This window comes from Trematomus bernacchii, unplaced genomic scaffold (assembly GCF_902827165.1).
Source record: "Trematomus bernacchii unplaced genomic scaffold, fTreBer1.1, whole genome shotgun sequence".
NCBI lineage: Eukaryota > Metazoa > Chordata > Actinopteri > Perciformes > Nototheniidae > Trematomus > Trematomus bernacchii.
Window position 1 is genome coordinate 17,418,038 of NW_022988043.1, and position 15,747 is coordinate 17,433,784.

The 15,747-nt window shown below is 40.3% G+C and overlaps 1 protein-coding gene across 1 annotated transcript in view; it reads left to right on the forward strand.

Moving 5' to 3' along the window:
* LOC117472599 (A disintegrin and metalloproteinase with thrombospondin motifs 3-like) overlaps nt 1–15,165 on the forward strand; it is a 102,465-nt gene extending 87,300 nt beyond the window's left edge. Inside the window, exons 15-17 of the mRNA XM_034117896.1 lie at nt 5,721–5,928; nt 10,896–11,013; nt 14,434–15,165. Coding sequence (XP_033973787.1) covers nt 5,721–5,928; nt 10,896–11,013; nt 14,434–14,912 — 805 coding nt within the window. The 3' untranslated portion in view covers nt 14,913–15,165. The remainder of the gene's footprint in view (nt 1–5,720; nt 5,929–10,895; nt 11,014–14,433) is intronic.
* Nucleotides 15,166–15,747: the final 582 nt, after the last annotated feature.

Here is a 15,747-nt window from a genome sequence, read left to right on the forward strand (position 1 = left end):
TTAGAAAATTGTCATAAATTCATTACAGCTCACAATAACTTGAACCTGAGGGGGACATGATTTTCTGGAACAAATATCATAGCAATCCATCAATGGATGCTGAAAAATGTCACTCATAACCACAAATTTCAACCTCATGGTGGGGGAAAAGCCAAGGGATCACTAAAGTGAGTAGGATCCATCGACTGGGAACCATAAATGTCTGCACTAAAGTCATGGGTCCTGCTGCACTCCATGCAACAATAGGTCTCCATCTGACATTGGGGTTTTTCATTATTGATTGGATGGTACAGTTGTTATTGTCACAGAACTCTTATATAACTTATATATATATAATAACATGCTGCTGGGAAATCTGAGAAAAGCGCAGTGAAACATATTGGAAAGTAGATCAATATGACCACATCACACTGTGACAGAAGTAAAGTGTACAAGTTAACAACAATAATTATATAACTGTCATGGGCAGCATCACAAGTCATTTGATGATGAAGTATTGCAGGCTGGTGGACAGAGTGTATTTATCTAAGATGTTTAAACGCTATGCAGCACTGAGTGGAAATCGCTTGATTTTGAGGACTGCAGAGACCAAAGCAGAGGCTCTTTTTAGTCCTTTGTATGGAAGATGTATTTCACTCAAATTGATTAACTAAGCTCTTGTTACCATTGCTGATTGTAACTGTGTTCAGGGCTCATTTAGCCTTAATGAAGCATTTCAACGTTCAGATGCCTGATTGATGCCTGCAGTTCATAACACGTACACTCAGCAAATAAGCACACAGAGATGCTTCCGGATGTCTCTGTTAGTATTCTTCTTTCATGTAAGATGCTTATATGTAGATTTTGAATGTAAAAGATTAAAAGCCGCAAAATTGTATTTAGAAAATACAGAGTTAGAAGCCACGATTCTTGTTTCTGGTCTTGTCTTTAACATTTTCGGTACATTATGAAAGATTCTAAAGAGTGGGAAATGGCAACCGTCTTCAACAAATTCAGTTTACAGGGTAACATTTATAACTCATTTGCAGCAAGTGCTCCCACATTTGCGAACGATCAACTATTATTTGTTTGTTAGCTAGAGAAATATGTAACATTTGCTAAGTTAAAGTTGTGTAAAAAAGTAAAATGTTTGGATATGGGGAAGACATTTTATGACTTTATTTTTACTTCCATTCCAATACAGTTCAGAGGGAATTTGTCATTGTTTTTCCTCTGCCTTTATTTGACAGCTACAAACTGCTGTTTCCAACCTTACAGTTTTTCTCGATTGCTAACACACTAAAATTATACATAAAGCACAATTATTTTAACTGCCACTCAAAGAGCAAAACATCGGCTCAAATCTCCAAAACTCTAAACACGTTTTCAGCTTTTCACACAATTTGCAAATCAACATGGCACTTTTTGCAAACCACTGCACACGTTTCTCCACGTAAGACACAGGAATCTGACATAAAGTCACGTGTTAGCTGGTTTAAAACACTGATATTCAAAATGCCTCACACATGGACCAATGATCAAGAAACACGTTCCAGCTGACCAAACACCTGATAGCATAATTGTTGGCTCATCAATCAGGATGTTAGCACTATAAAAAGACCACAGGTGAGTACTTTCTTACAGCAACAATGGAAGCCAACATGGAAGCAAGAGGAGGAGGAAGAGGTGGGGTGAGAGTGAGAGGAGGAGGAAGAGGTGTGGTGAGAGTGAGAGGAGGAAGAATGAGAGGTAGAGGTAGAGTTGGAGGGAGAGGACGTGGACAAAGAAGAATACTCTCTAATGAAATGAAATATTATCAACCAAGTGCTTTAGATCAGTGGTTCTCAACTGGTCAGGCCTCAGGACCCACTTTGTCCTTTGTCAATAAATCGCAACCCGAAATTTTGAACCACTCAAATCTATTCAACAAAAAATCGTGCTGTAATATATACGCTTTTCGAAATACATGATTAAAGTGAAGTACAGTGCATATATCCCTTATATCCCTTCACAGAACTGAAGTATGCTTTTAAAAAAGGTTTAATGAGATGATGGAATCAAAGCTGAACTGTATAACATAAAAAGGCCCACATGCTGAAAACCCAACCCCAGAAGGGGGTCTGGGGGGATTCTCTCCCAGGAGATTTTTAGAACAACATATAAACTACGCATTCTGGTACACTCTGAGAAGAAAATAAATAAATCTATTACTACCCGACATATTAATAATATTTTATGCCATTGTTTGTTTGTCACTTAGTTCTGACAGATGAACTTGCTGCTCCTCACAGAGAGAAGAGTAAAGAGGAGATAGTCTGTGTGAATTACTTTAAATTGTGGGTAAGGGTAGAGAGCTCCCATTGTTCTGTGACCTGTCAATCATCAAACCGGGGGTCATATTTCATTATGTGTTCATTTGTATCTGAAGTTGTACCCATGGTTGTATAAAGAATAGTTCTACCGCAAAGTTATTCTCCGTGGGGACTTCCGGCAACAATCTTGATTCTGATTGGCCAGAAATCATGACTCGAAAAAACATCAGCAAAGATGTTTTATTGAGAAGATGATCACTACGTGAAGTTTTCAAAACCGTTTATGGTCTCCGGTACTTCCAGTCCAACGCCTGCATGCACAGCGTTAGAAAATCGGGCTTTCAAAATAAAAGTTTGACTTTTTTCCCAAAAAAAAAAAAAAAGAAATTCTTTTTTTTCAAAAAAGAATTCTTCACTCACACATCTGCGACCAGAGTTGGGTGTAACACGTTACTGTAATAATATTACTTTTGTCGGTAACGGAGTAATGTAATGCGTTACTTTTATAATTCAGTAATCACACTACAGTTACTAACATTGCCCGACACGCGTTACTTTGTTACTTTCATAAAATCAGTAATCACACACTACAGTTAGCCTACTAACATACAGAATTACTAGATTCTCCCTTTGACAGACAAGAGGGATTTCCGCCGCAGGTTTATATTTACGTAACATTTGCGCGACTTGCGCGTCCACATGCAGTGCATAAACATGGCTGAGTCAACAGCGATAACTTTCGAGGGGTGGAGGTCTGCCCATTATTTTGAGTTCGTCCGAAGAATAGACAGGAATGTGACGGTGAGGTGCAAACTGCATGTGTCCAGGCCAGAAGCTTTTATCCACTGCTGCAAACACAACGTCAAACCTCAACAAGCACCTGCAAAGACAACATGTTAACGTGAAGCTAATAGCTAAGGAGGACCTCCGAATCCAGAGTGAGGATGTCGAGTAAAGTAACGACACTGTAGGTGGCCGCATTTGCGCTTCAGATGAGGCTCCCTCCGCAAAATGAAGCACCCTCCGCAGTCTGCGTGATCTGCCTGTAGGGAGGGGCGGCCCTGCGAGTAAAGTAACGAGTAAAGTAACGAGTAAAGTAACGCGTCTCTACTTTATGTAGAGAGTAACGAAGTAAAGTAATATATTACTTTTTTTTAAAGTAATAAGTAATATGTAATATATTACTTTTTTTGAGTAACGACCCCATCTCTGTCTGCTACCCACTCGAAACGGGTCCGCGACCCACTTTTGGGTCGCGACCCACCAGTTGAGAACCACTGCTTTAGATTATGCTCAGCAGTGTGTAGTTGGGTGGTCAAATTGGGTGGTATTATGAATGAAGTGTGCAAAAGTTCGCATTTGGTTTATGTAGTAAAGTGTTTATGTAGTTTTGAGTGCAGTTCTTAATTTAGCAGGAGAAATTAGGTGTTTTGCACTTTGGGTGTGTGGTTTTGTGAATTGTGTTTAGTGTTCTGAGAAACTGAGCAATTAAAAAAAAAATGTGTGTTAGCAATCGAGAAAAACTGTAAAAGTCTTGTAGTTTTACACTTTTAATTTAACTTGTGTTTACTAGTTTATCAGCAGTATAAAGGTCACCCGTAAAACCAACAGCGTGATGTTTTCAATAACCAATGATCACTCTTTTTTGGCTTATAACATTTGAAATGAAAGACACTAAAGTCTGTCCTTATCACCTCTCAGATGTCTATGAATTACAATTAGTGACAGAAATGCAAAGATTAAAGTTCCAAATATAGACATACATAAACATATGTAAATATGTGTGCAGAGTTGTGATGCAGAATCTTATTATTTCCTCACCCGTACATCCCCTTCCAACACACTTAAATTAACATATCCGACCCCTCGATCGAGAGCCATTGACTCACTGTATATTCAAGCAATAGCTTCGCGTCGGGCCGAACCACGCCCCTTAGCTGTGATATAATGAGCATATACCACAGCCTGAAGTGAGCTATTGCTTTTATAAAACGGTTACCAAGTGTGGCAATATGAAAGAAAAATACACACTCTAATTTAAATAGTTTTTATTAGTAAATAATGATGTTCAAAATAAACAGTCCCTCCGTTGCCTTCTGCACGAAACATAGTGTGAGGTGGTTGCTATGCAACAACACTAACAACTATCGAACATATTAGACAGAGAGCGTTGATCCATTATTTGGCTATTTATTTACATTAATGTGTATGTTGCCGTTTATTGTGCACCCACTGAAAAACTGTCCAGCATCAGTAGAATGGCTTACGTGGTTATAGGCTGAGGTTGTTCTAGGCTGTTGCTTGGCGTGGCGAGAATATTGCTCCACTTTCTCCGGTCCCCGAGATTCGGCTTCCAGTAGCTCTGGAGAGAGCTTTCGCACCTGTGGCCACTAACGGTCATCATTTCTCTGCTTTGTTTCAAGACCCGCATCAGAAAGCTTTTGAATGGTGGTACTTTTCCAGTTGGTCTACCTGCTCTGCACGTAGCTCTACATGTCGTCGTTTAGGTGCTTTTCTTTCTGGAGATAGGCACTCCTCAATCCACTCCTCCATAGTAAGACCCCCCCGGAGGTCGAAGTTAACCTTAAATGTTTCCATCTTAAGCTTTGTAAGTTTGTTTCGTAACGGACGAAATGTAAATATATTTATAAAACGGACAAGTCAAATCAAGCAATCTGATTGGTCGATAGCGTTTTTGCGGACCTTTTTGATTACAGATTTGAAAACATCGTTGCTTGCTTTAAAAGTAGCACAATTCATTTTGTCAAACCTTGGAAAGTATCTAGATATCCCTGTCTTAATGCCAAAGTAACTGGCAACTGAATATGTTTTGCCGTTTGATGTCTATGTCTGGACCATTGCGTAAAAAGGAGGGTTTCTGCCCCGTTACTTCTCCGCTACAGTTAAATCGACTTCTTTCTGCAGATGTGAGCGTCCTTTAACAGCGGTCAATAAGTCCTTGCTGCACATTATCCCTTACATGTTTCCATCTTAAGCTTTGTTAGTTAGTTAGTTTCGTAACGGAAGTAATGTAACAGTTGTAACGGTTGTAGCTTTTCTCAGACGCGGAGGGATACTGACTTGTTGTGAAAAGTAACTACAATTCTACCCGTGGTATACGCTCATTATTTCACGGCTAAGAACCAATCAGATTGCTTGATTTGACTTGTCCGTTCTATAAAAAGCAGTTATATAATGTCATGTTTAAAGATACACCATTCGCAGAACTGAGAACTTGTGATATTTTCATTTAACAGAGTATTGAAGTGGGATTATAAATGACGGACTTTTTTTTGCAGTCTTTAATCGGTTACATTTGAGTATTTATTTTGCTGCTGTTTTCTAACTAAATGCGTACCTTTTGGTAACGTTATAACCAGGGAAACCTGTTGTATAACTTCAGTATACTCCTCTTTTTGATTCATCCAGATGGATCTCAGAGGAATGGGAGCATTGCACCAAAACCTGCGGCAGCCTGGGCTTCCAGATCCGGACGGTCCGATGTGTGCAGTTCCTCCACGAGGGCACCAACCGCTCCGTCCACAGCAAGTACTGCAGCGGGGTGAAGCCGGAGAGCCGGAGGCCCTGCAACAGGGTCTCCTGTCCGGCCCAGTGGAGGACCGGAGCCTGGTCAGAGGTGCAGTATCCATATAATAATAATAATAATAATAATAATAATAATAATAATAATAAATTCGATTTGTAAAGCACCTTTCATTGCTCACAGCAATCCCAAGGTGCTACAGGAGGCATAATAAAAACAAACAAAATAAACAAAAGTTTAATCAAAAGCTTTTTTTAAAAGAAAGGTTTTTAAGCCTTTCTTGAAGGCGTCAGTGGTCTGTGGAGTCCTCAGGTGGTCTGTGGAGTCCTCAGGTGGTCTGGGAGGGAATTCCACAGGCGAGGAGCAGCTGCACAGAAAGCCCGATCCCCCATTGTGCGGAGTTTGGTCCTCGGGGGGGCGAAGCCGATGGTTAGTTGTGGAGCGGAGGTTGCGTGTGGAGGTTTGAGATGTGAGAAGTTCCTTCAGGTATGGAGGAGCGTTCCAGTGGATGCATTGATGGGTCAGTAGTGCGATCTTGTATTCGATCCTGAATGAGACAGGAAGCCAGTGGAGGGAATGAAGAACGGGTGTGATGTGGTTGTATTTTCTCACACACATATGATTATTTTAAAGGTCCCCGATTATGCAAAAGGCACTTTTTAATGTCTTTAATACATAAATGTGTCCCCGGTGTGTAAGGACACTCACAAAGTGTCAGAAAAGAAAACCCTCTCTCTTTTCCTCCGTACCCAAATCTCTAAAAACGGGGGTACAACAGAGTTGATCCAGATTTGCTGCCGATATGACGTAATATCGGAAATGTGGGCTGGCAGAAACAATGCGCAACGTTTTGGAAGTAATATGGTCTGTGTTTACATTAGCAAGCATCGCTAACACTCAGACCCAACCTGTACTGGAGAGAGTATGTGTAAAGAAGCAGGATATAAAAAGGTACTCACCCGCGAGAGAAAAAGAGTTTGAGCTCCATACTTTTACAGAAATAATCCTTGATGTGGTTTGGAACATGATATGGTGTTTAATCACAGCAGCATTTAGCTGGGAATCTGATTCTGTCTGCAGCTCTGCTGCATGTGCGCTCCAAAGGGGGGCGTGGCCCCGTAGCTACTGACCCAGAATCAGCACTTTTGTAACACGGCTGAAATAGAGGCGTGTGAGGCATGGCTACAATGGGTGATCTGTTTGGTATTTTGAGCAAAACACTTCAGAGACATGTTTTGGATCGATATGGCCCTATAATATATTGTGGTGAGCTTTAAAGGAGAAAATGTCTTATGACTTTATAGCATAGGGCTTGATTTGTGCAGCCGTTCACATCTCTGGAAGCTGAGCGCTGTTATTCTGTCGTCTGGGCTTGTATAATTTAGCTACTACCTAATTTATCATCAATCTGTCGGATTGATTTTGTTTTTAATGACTAATACATTTGTGTGTGTATTTGTGTTGATGCAGTAGCAGCTTGACTGATAATGGCAGGTCATTCTAAAGTTAAAAAATGAAGCATGATGCGTATGATATTTAATTTAAAGCAATGTCACATCTCATCTGGAAACATGCCATGCTAGCAGCGGATTTGTGTGGGTTCAGATCTTTTTTTCTTTTTTAAAATCATGGTTTGTCCCCATATTGGGAGAGAGCTCTTTATATGCATGCATGTAATTACTGTATGCACTGAGCTAGCAGTATTGTAAATATAATTATTATAATTATGTTTAATTGTATTTTTATTTATCTATGAGTTACAATTAGATGCTTGTGAAATCAGTCAATAATCACAAAGACTCATTTGGGCTACAGCTGTGAGGAATAAACAGACTAATTGTGTCCCTGACATTTAGGCCCAATCCCAAACCACGCCCTACACCCTACCCCTACACACTACCCCTCCGTTTGCGCGTTCGCGCGGAGGGTCCGCCACATTAAGTGCTGTTCCAAACCAACGAGTGTGGAGAGGTGTGGAGGGGGAGTGGGCTATCAAGCCCTCAAACAGCGAGTCTGCATCGGTGCTGACTTGAGACTGGTCTCTACCTGACCGGAGTCACGCTGTGTGTGTCCGTCAGGAAACACGCTGTTTACAAGTAGTTCCAGCAAACATCCACTGATAAATTGCGATGTTAACAACCTCATGATAACCTCATATTTTTTTAACTTAGGATCATACCTGTGTTTAGTCTAGAAAAAGGTAAATGTGTGCATTTTATTATAAAGTTGTGTATATTTACAGACTGTTGCAAAAACTAAGAAGCTTATAAACATCAGGTTTAAAACTAAAAGAGCTTTACAAAAAAGTAACACAATGAAAGATGTTTGGAGTTTTATTTGAGTTCTTAATTTACATTTTTTGTCTAAGAGATGCTGATTTGAAACCGTTGTTACATACAGTTACGGCATTTCCTGTTTCTGCCGGAGAGAGGGGAGTTTGTCCCAAAGCTTGCCGCTGTATTTACTCCCTCCATCTGACAGGAGGGAGCCTCGTTGAGCTGCGAGTGTGGCTACAGACGGAGTTCACTCCGCCACGGAGGGGTAGGGTCGAGGGGGTGGTTTGGGATTGGGCCTGAGATTCACCCACAGTTGGTGACCACAGCAGGAAATCAGTCTAAAAACAGCCACATTACTAATAAAAAACTAAAGCTTTCATCTTTCCAACGATCTAAGATTCAGTTGATGGTTTACACAGTACTAAATGCCTGCTTTATTTAAAGTGGTAATTCTTAACGTTTCAATGTTTGATTGGCAACTAATTACTGATAGCAACAGCAAAAACTGCGAGTAGCAAGACAAACTATTATTGTTTTAAAATATGCGGGGAAACATTTTCAAGCTTACTGACAAACCTTACATTTCTATGATTAGATCCTAAAACATCAACTTTAACCGGTTAAATGCATTTAATGCGAAGCTGCAGCAGTAAGAAATGTTTGCATATTTTCTGGCAATGTTGCCAAGTCACCCAAATTATAAAACTGCTTATGAATATATGATATATGAGTGAATATTACAATACTTGTAATAGCATATATAACAATTCTGTCTCCTCATTTTGGAGATTGATAGTGACTTTTTTTGATTAAGTAAAAAACATATTGTTATCTTATTAAGTTCACAAAGTGCTTGTAATAAACTAGTTTGTACAGCGTGTTGACACATCACTTCCTACAAATACAATTTATATTTGTTAAAGGAGACGTGTCATGGCCATTTCCACTGATCATAATTCCATTGTTGAGGTCTACTAGAATAGATTTATACTGTGCATTTTTCCAAACTCACATTGGTTTCTCATACAGCATCTCTGTAAACTACGTGTATTCACTGAATTTCACTCTCTGCCTTTAACGGCTCGTTGTAGCTCCAATAGCTCCAGCCCCCACCCTCCCTGTGAGCACAGTGTGCTCTGATTGGTCGGGACGTTGTGAATCGCGCTGAGCTCTGTGGAGGTGTTGTTTCCTTGTTTAGGATACATAGCGAAACACAGCCAAACTCATCCTGAGCACACACAAACTCACAGCCGAAGTAAAAACAATAAGTGTGGCTTGATATTGAGTAAGAAAAAGGTTGATAAACGCTGTGAGAATGGGTCTGCAGAGAGAATTTTGCCGCGATCCCAACTGTCTGTTATCAGCCTGCAGCCAGGGAGGAGAAATCAGCTGAGCTGCCTGCTCCCTGCACACAGATGTGTGTGTGAGGAAGTCCGTGGATTGGTCAATTTGGACCAATCAGCGGGGGCTTAACGTAACGGCTCCGCGGACGTAACGTAACAGCTCTACGGATTGGTCCATTTCGTTCCAGGTACAGGTTGACATCATGCCGTACCCGGAAGAATCAAATGGACAATGACGTATGGACAATGACGTATCTCCAACGAGGCGTTTTGGGGAGGTATTTTCTGTGTTAGAGTTTTACTCGCTACAGGGTGTACTTTGAGGGTTTTGACTCTGCACACTGTTTACATGCATAAAAACCTTCATAACACACAAGGGGACGGGTAATAACCAGAAAAGCATGACACCTCTCCTTTAAGACATTTTTTGAGTGTTTTTCTATTGTTGGAAGACAAATCCTTGTAAGTGTAGCCTGCTTGAGATCAACTTGAAGTGGCACTAAGGCATAATGATAACTAATGGGCATGTCTCATTGGTCATTACGCTGTCTCCTAAAATGTATGGCAGCTCAAGTTTTACAAGACAGGATTTTTGCTATTCTCCAAAAATCATGACTAAGTATGTTAAAATAATTTATGTTGGATACAAATCCCTCATGATCCTGAATCCTGATCATCTTTCAGCTGATTTAAACATTAGCAGTCACCAACTTTATGCTAATCATTTTTGTATTTATCATCATCCAAAAATGAGTAATAATGGATTATGATGGACAAAGGAAATCAACGCAACACTGTCTGTTGGAACTTCTAATCTCCTCAGAGTGGATAATAGTACAGCAGAGTTGTAAGAAATGTTGTAAAAAGTATTTTTGAAGAGCTGGTGCACATTCAAAGATAGTGTAATTGATGGCTAAGTTTAATATATTTTTTAAACTATTTTTTTTCCTGGCAACAAAGGAGAAAAAACAACGACAAAACAGCAATTGTAACTCTAAATATTAGAATAAACTGAGAAATATGACATTAGTGCATCCCTCAAAAATGCAATACAAATTAGAGGCTCTAATCCAATTTGATCTTTCGTCAAATGTAGAGGAAAATAATCAAAGTAAAGTTGAGCTTCCCCTTGCTTCTTACACAAACTCTTCAGCCATGTTCGGAAAAACCATCCAGACACAGAAACCGTGATAGATTGTATTTCCTGCAGATTCACCTGTGAAAACCAGATTGAAAAGGGGGATAGAGGAAATGTGTCCATGCTGATATTTTCTGCCGGCTCAGCTGGGCAGCGGCACATATAGTTTGTACTCTAGGTGGATATTGAACTTCGAGTGGGCTTGTTACCCAGCCAGTTATCCTAACATTTACGTCTGCCTCAACTACAAAAGCGGAGTCCTTTTGCTGCAATGTCTCTGAGTGTGTTTGCCATCTTCCACAGTGCTCTGTGACCTGTGGGGAGGGGTTGGAGAGGCGTCTGGTCTCTTGCCGGATCGGAGATCAATGTAACGGAGAAAGACCTGAAAATGTGAGAACGTGCAGACCAGGACCCTGCCACGGTAAGCATGTTTTTCATAAAAAACTAAAGGAAAACAAATACCTACTCAAGACAAACCCCCACAACACAATTTCAATGTTATGGTTCAACATGTCTGCACCTTTTGCGTTCTTAAATAACAAATCCTTCCAGCAAGTCCTCAAAAGTCCTCAAAAATAATCTACATGTCATTTCCTTCCTAAAGCAATTTTTTGTCACAACCTTCCAGGCAGCCGTTGGTACCCGATAACAAGTAATGCAATTCATGTCAATGAACGTTAAGTGTGTATTTATTTATTTTAATGTGCCATTATTGTCGGGTGGTAAATACAGTTTTGAAAATGTCTGCCCTTCACCCCACAACACTAATGGCGCATTTCCACCACACGGTCGGCCTCGGCCACGCTCGGTACTGCTTGGCCGCGTTGGGCCTTAACAGGGCCGGCTCACTTCATGCTGCGCTTCCATTACAGTTTAGGAACTGGGGTAGTTACTATAGTAACGCAGTGTAGGCGGAGCCGTGACGTCATCTTCAATGAGAACCCCAGAAAAACAACACAGCCGTTAGCTGTTAGCACTCAGAGCTCACAGCTCCTTATATATGTTCAGAAACTCGACAAAAGTTAAACAAGTACACACCACAGACTGCCTGTGTCATCGCGAGTACAGTCGCTGCTTTATTTATGTCTGTATAGGCCGTTGTTGTGAGTGTGGACGGTCGGAGCATATATTGAGTTAGCTTAGCCAATCTCCATTTAGAAAACACGCATTTTAAAAGGTTTTTCACCTACCGTCTGTCTGCAAACTTGCCAAAGCATTAATTCATGGTTTTTACTAACCGGTATCAGTATGTTGTTACTTCGGCATCATTTTGAAACGTGTATTACAATTAAATCACGGTCAAATATGTCCATCTTGTTGTAGTTGTAGCCTCCTTGCCAGCGATTCTCTCTCTAGTTTAGCATACTCAGCCCGACTCAGCCCTGTTTGTTGGCCCCGATAGAACCACAATTTTGTCGGGCCAGAAAAGAGGTGAAAAAGTGGCCCCGGGCCGGGCCGGGCCGTAACTAGGCCTAGTGGAAGCGCAACCAAAAACGGGCACGGCACGACACGGCACGCTTAAACCGCGCTCCGCGCCATGGTGGAAATGCGCCATAACAAAACTGCTGAATTTCTCAACTCTAGCAGGTTTAAAGAGTCAAATATTTCTATTAGATATGAATAGAAAAACTGCTGCCTGGAAGAAAGGAACATAACACTTCAACTTAAAAACAGCCTGGTTTGCAGAATAGTCATTATTACAGTACATACTTGTAGTGAGTGGACTGAAATGGTCTTTTTCTATATTAGGATCCCCGATAGCACTAGCATGAACATTGGCTATTCGTCCTAGGGGCCTACACAGTCAAACACAAATGTCCATCTAGCCACACAAACACAACACACTTAGACACAAAAAATAAAAAATGTAAACTACTCATTATGCAGATTGGCCCATTTCAGAATAATATAAATGATATGTTTTTATTATAATTATTGGTCATTAAAGTGTTCTCAAAGCTGGTAAAGGTGCATCTAGTTTTAATGACTTTGTATACTGTAGCTTGTGAATTAACTCCAGGTTTGACTAAAGTCTTAATTAAGGGTTCATTATATTTCACATCATTAATCCAAATCTGTTAAGTAACTAAAGGTATTAAATAAATGTAGTGGAGTAAAAGTACAGTACTTGAGTAAATGTACTTAGTTCCTTCCAACTTCTGGTGAGGACATTTATGTCGGCTTGGTAAATTGTTGATGTTGGAGTCCAGCACAATAGAGGGAGTAAACACACACAGGAATCCCAAAATGGAATTAAATATGGCATTTTGCTTTAAGTGCAACTTGGGTTACTGTTTAGTAAAAATAACATAGTCTTGCTTTATCATTATTCTACAACCTTTACTGGCATTTATTTTTGAAAAAGAGCATCTTTCGTCGATAGTCGAGTATGTCCGTATTTTCAAACCTATGAAAATCACTTTTTAAAACTCTTTCCTGTAAACATCCATTGCCTAGTGGATTTTCAGCAGAGATAAAGGTAAACCGGGATGAAGATACAAATAACACAGGCTCCTTCAAACGTGCTGTGTTCAGATTATTTTTTGATAAAACCCCCTCTCCCTTACTTAGTATCCTATAGTATTTGTATGCCCATACAAATATAAAGGTATATAATGAAATGGGGGACAGCTAAAAAGAAGATTGAGTGAGAAAAGGTCAGGAAGATGTTTCAATATGCTCACTAAAAACATTTTCATAGTTTACAGTTTTCTAACAAAAAAGCAAAATATCATCCACTGCGTATTAAACCTTTGCAGCAAAATGAAAGTAAGAGTATCTTTGTTTTTATGTCTGCAAAAAAGTTTACCTCAGACGCTCCCTTGAGGGAATAATGAAGTCTTTTGATTTTTCAAAGTGCTCTCCAAGATATTCTCTGAGCTCTTTCGGCAATGTTTTTAATTTCATTGAATATTTGATGCGGTAAATATCTCCTCTACTTCTTTTGTGTTTTGCATTCATACAGCAGTGTCCGATTTGTGCCTCTAACTCAGTCAGCTTTACATTTGAATTACCCTTAAAATCAAACAAGAATAAATGATTTTAGTAATCCCCTACCAGTTGATTGCGGATAATAAGCCATCATTACAGGTGATAAAATGTCTTCATTTTATTCAGACCGTTAGAAAAGTCTTTGAGGATTCTGGAAATATCTTACAAAACCAATAAGCATATAAGTAACAGCATCAGGTATTTATTTGTTGTATGCTTAATTAAGTGTAACCCCTTAATCAGTGCAAAGGTCAAAAAAGCTTTACTAAAATACAAAATTAAATAAAAAAAGATGATACAACAGTTAGAAGAACAAACAATGTAACATAATATGTGAAAGCAAGATTTGTATGCCTTTTATATAATAAAGTAGGTATTGGTGCTGTATGAATACTGTGAACATATCGAAACCCTAAAAAAATGTCAAGCTTAAAAATACACCTGTTTGTCACCCAACATTGAACCTGAAATGGAGCACACCCTCATTCTGATGACTAATGTATGGTGGTGTGCAGGGGCGGACTGGCCATTGGGAATACCGGTCGGTCAAGTTTCCCGGGCTGATTTTTAGTCCCAGTCCGCCCTTGGTGGTGTGTATCTGAGAGGCAGCTGCTGTGAATCAGACTTCATTAGAATGAGCATCATACTGTTGATGAAATGTTCTACGGTTGTGTCATGGCATTAACACTTATCTGTCAGACTCTGATAGTTGAAAACAATGAATAAGTGATCTGTAATGCACCCACTTACTCTCAGCCTGTTTGATCTCTTTCCATGGCCATCTCTCACAGCTTCTCGGGGCTGTGTGAAGTGCTCTGTGCCCACACTGTTTGCTTTTTGCTTCCTTCAGATGAGCCATGTAATGGAGACAAATCCATCTTCTGCCAAATGGAGGTCCTAGCACGCTACTGCTCTATTCCAGGCTACAACAAACTGTGCTGCGACTCGTGCACCAGACGCGGTGGAGCTCTGTTCCCGGAAGCGGCTGAGATGGAGGATCATGTCCGCTTCGGCTCAGCCTCCCAGCTGCTGGAGACATTAACGGCCTCTGCAGCGGCCAACGGCACTCGGCGAGGAAAACAAGGACCAGGCAAGGGATCCAGCGCCTCAGTCAATGCTGTGAAACACGCCATCACCCCTGCCCCACTTAAGAAAACCCTGTCGAAGATCGCTACCACAGCACGGCGGGTACCACCACACATGGCTCTAACTGGCAGGAAGCTGCCCGCTATGGCACCATCTCCCCTGGCTGATTCCACACAGGGTCAAAGGTCGGGCAGCGTGACAGATAGTGGGTGGCCTACAGCGTATTCTGAAGTGGAGAGATGAAAGAAACGCCCCTTTCCCGTCAGGACTTTCAATAATGTACTGCAGATTATCCAGCTTCAACCTGAGTCTTCTCACGCCAAAAACACCACAGAGAGAAACGCAGAGAAAGAAAGAAAAAGTGCTGGTTCACTTTGTTGTTAAGAATTTCCATTCCTCTATGCCCCTCATATTGACTTTTAATGTATAATCTTCCAGGTAGCTCCCAGAGTATATTATTACTTAAATTGAGTTTCTTTGATTTCATTCATTTAATTGAGAGGAGTAAATAATACAATTAATTAAAATTAAAGGGGCCGCAAGGGAAATTTCATCCCATGTGAAAAGATTAAGGAAACAAAGTGTTGGTAGTTAATAGTGAATAATTTCAGGGATACAAAATAGCCAAAGGATATATTATTATTCATTTAATTTACTCCAGACTAACAGTATATATAACAAAGAAATTGTGGTTTAATTCCAATTGAACCCTTTTACCCATCTGAGTATTGAAGCTTTTATTTAAAGTCAGGTGAAAGGTATGGACAAAGGTGTCCATATTCCCCCTCTGGTTGCTCTTTTCTCTGGTCATTTAAGAGAAATGGAGGCTGTGTCTGCAGAGCCTCGCAGCCTCCAGAAAATCTTCAGCAGATAGCGAGAGAGAAAATGTCAACAGGTGCAATAATTACAGCTGATTCAATTTGTGAAGATGTATGCACACTGCAGAAAGACAACTCAGTACAGGAATAAAACAGAAATACATGTTGCACTTGTTACAAAAAAAAACAACACGGCTCGAGTGCAAATTGTTACATTCACCATTTTGTTATTCGTAAAGTTTACCCCAGATGCTTTTCGT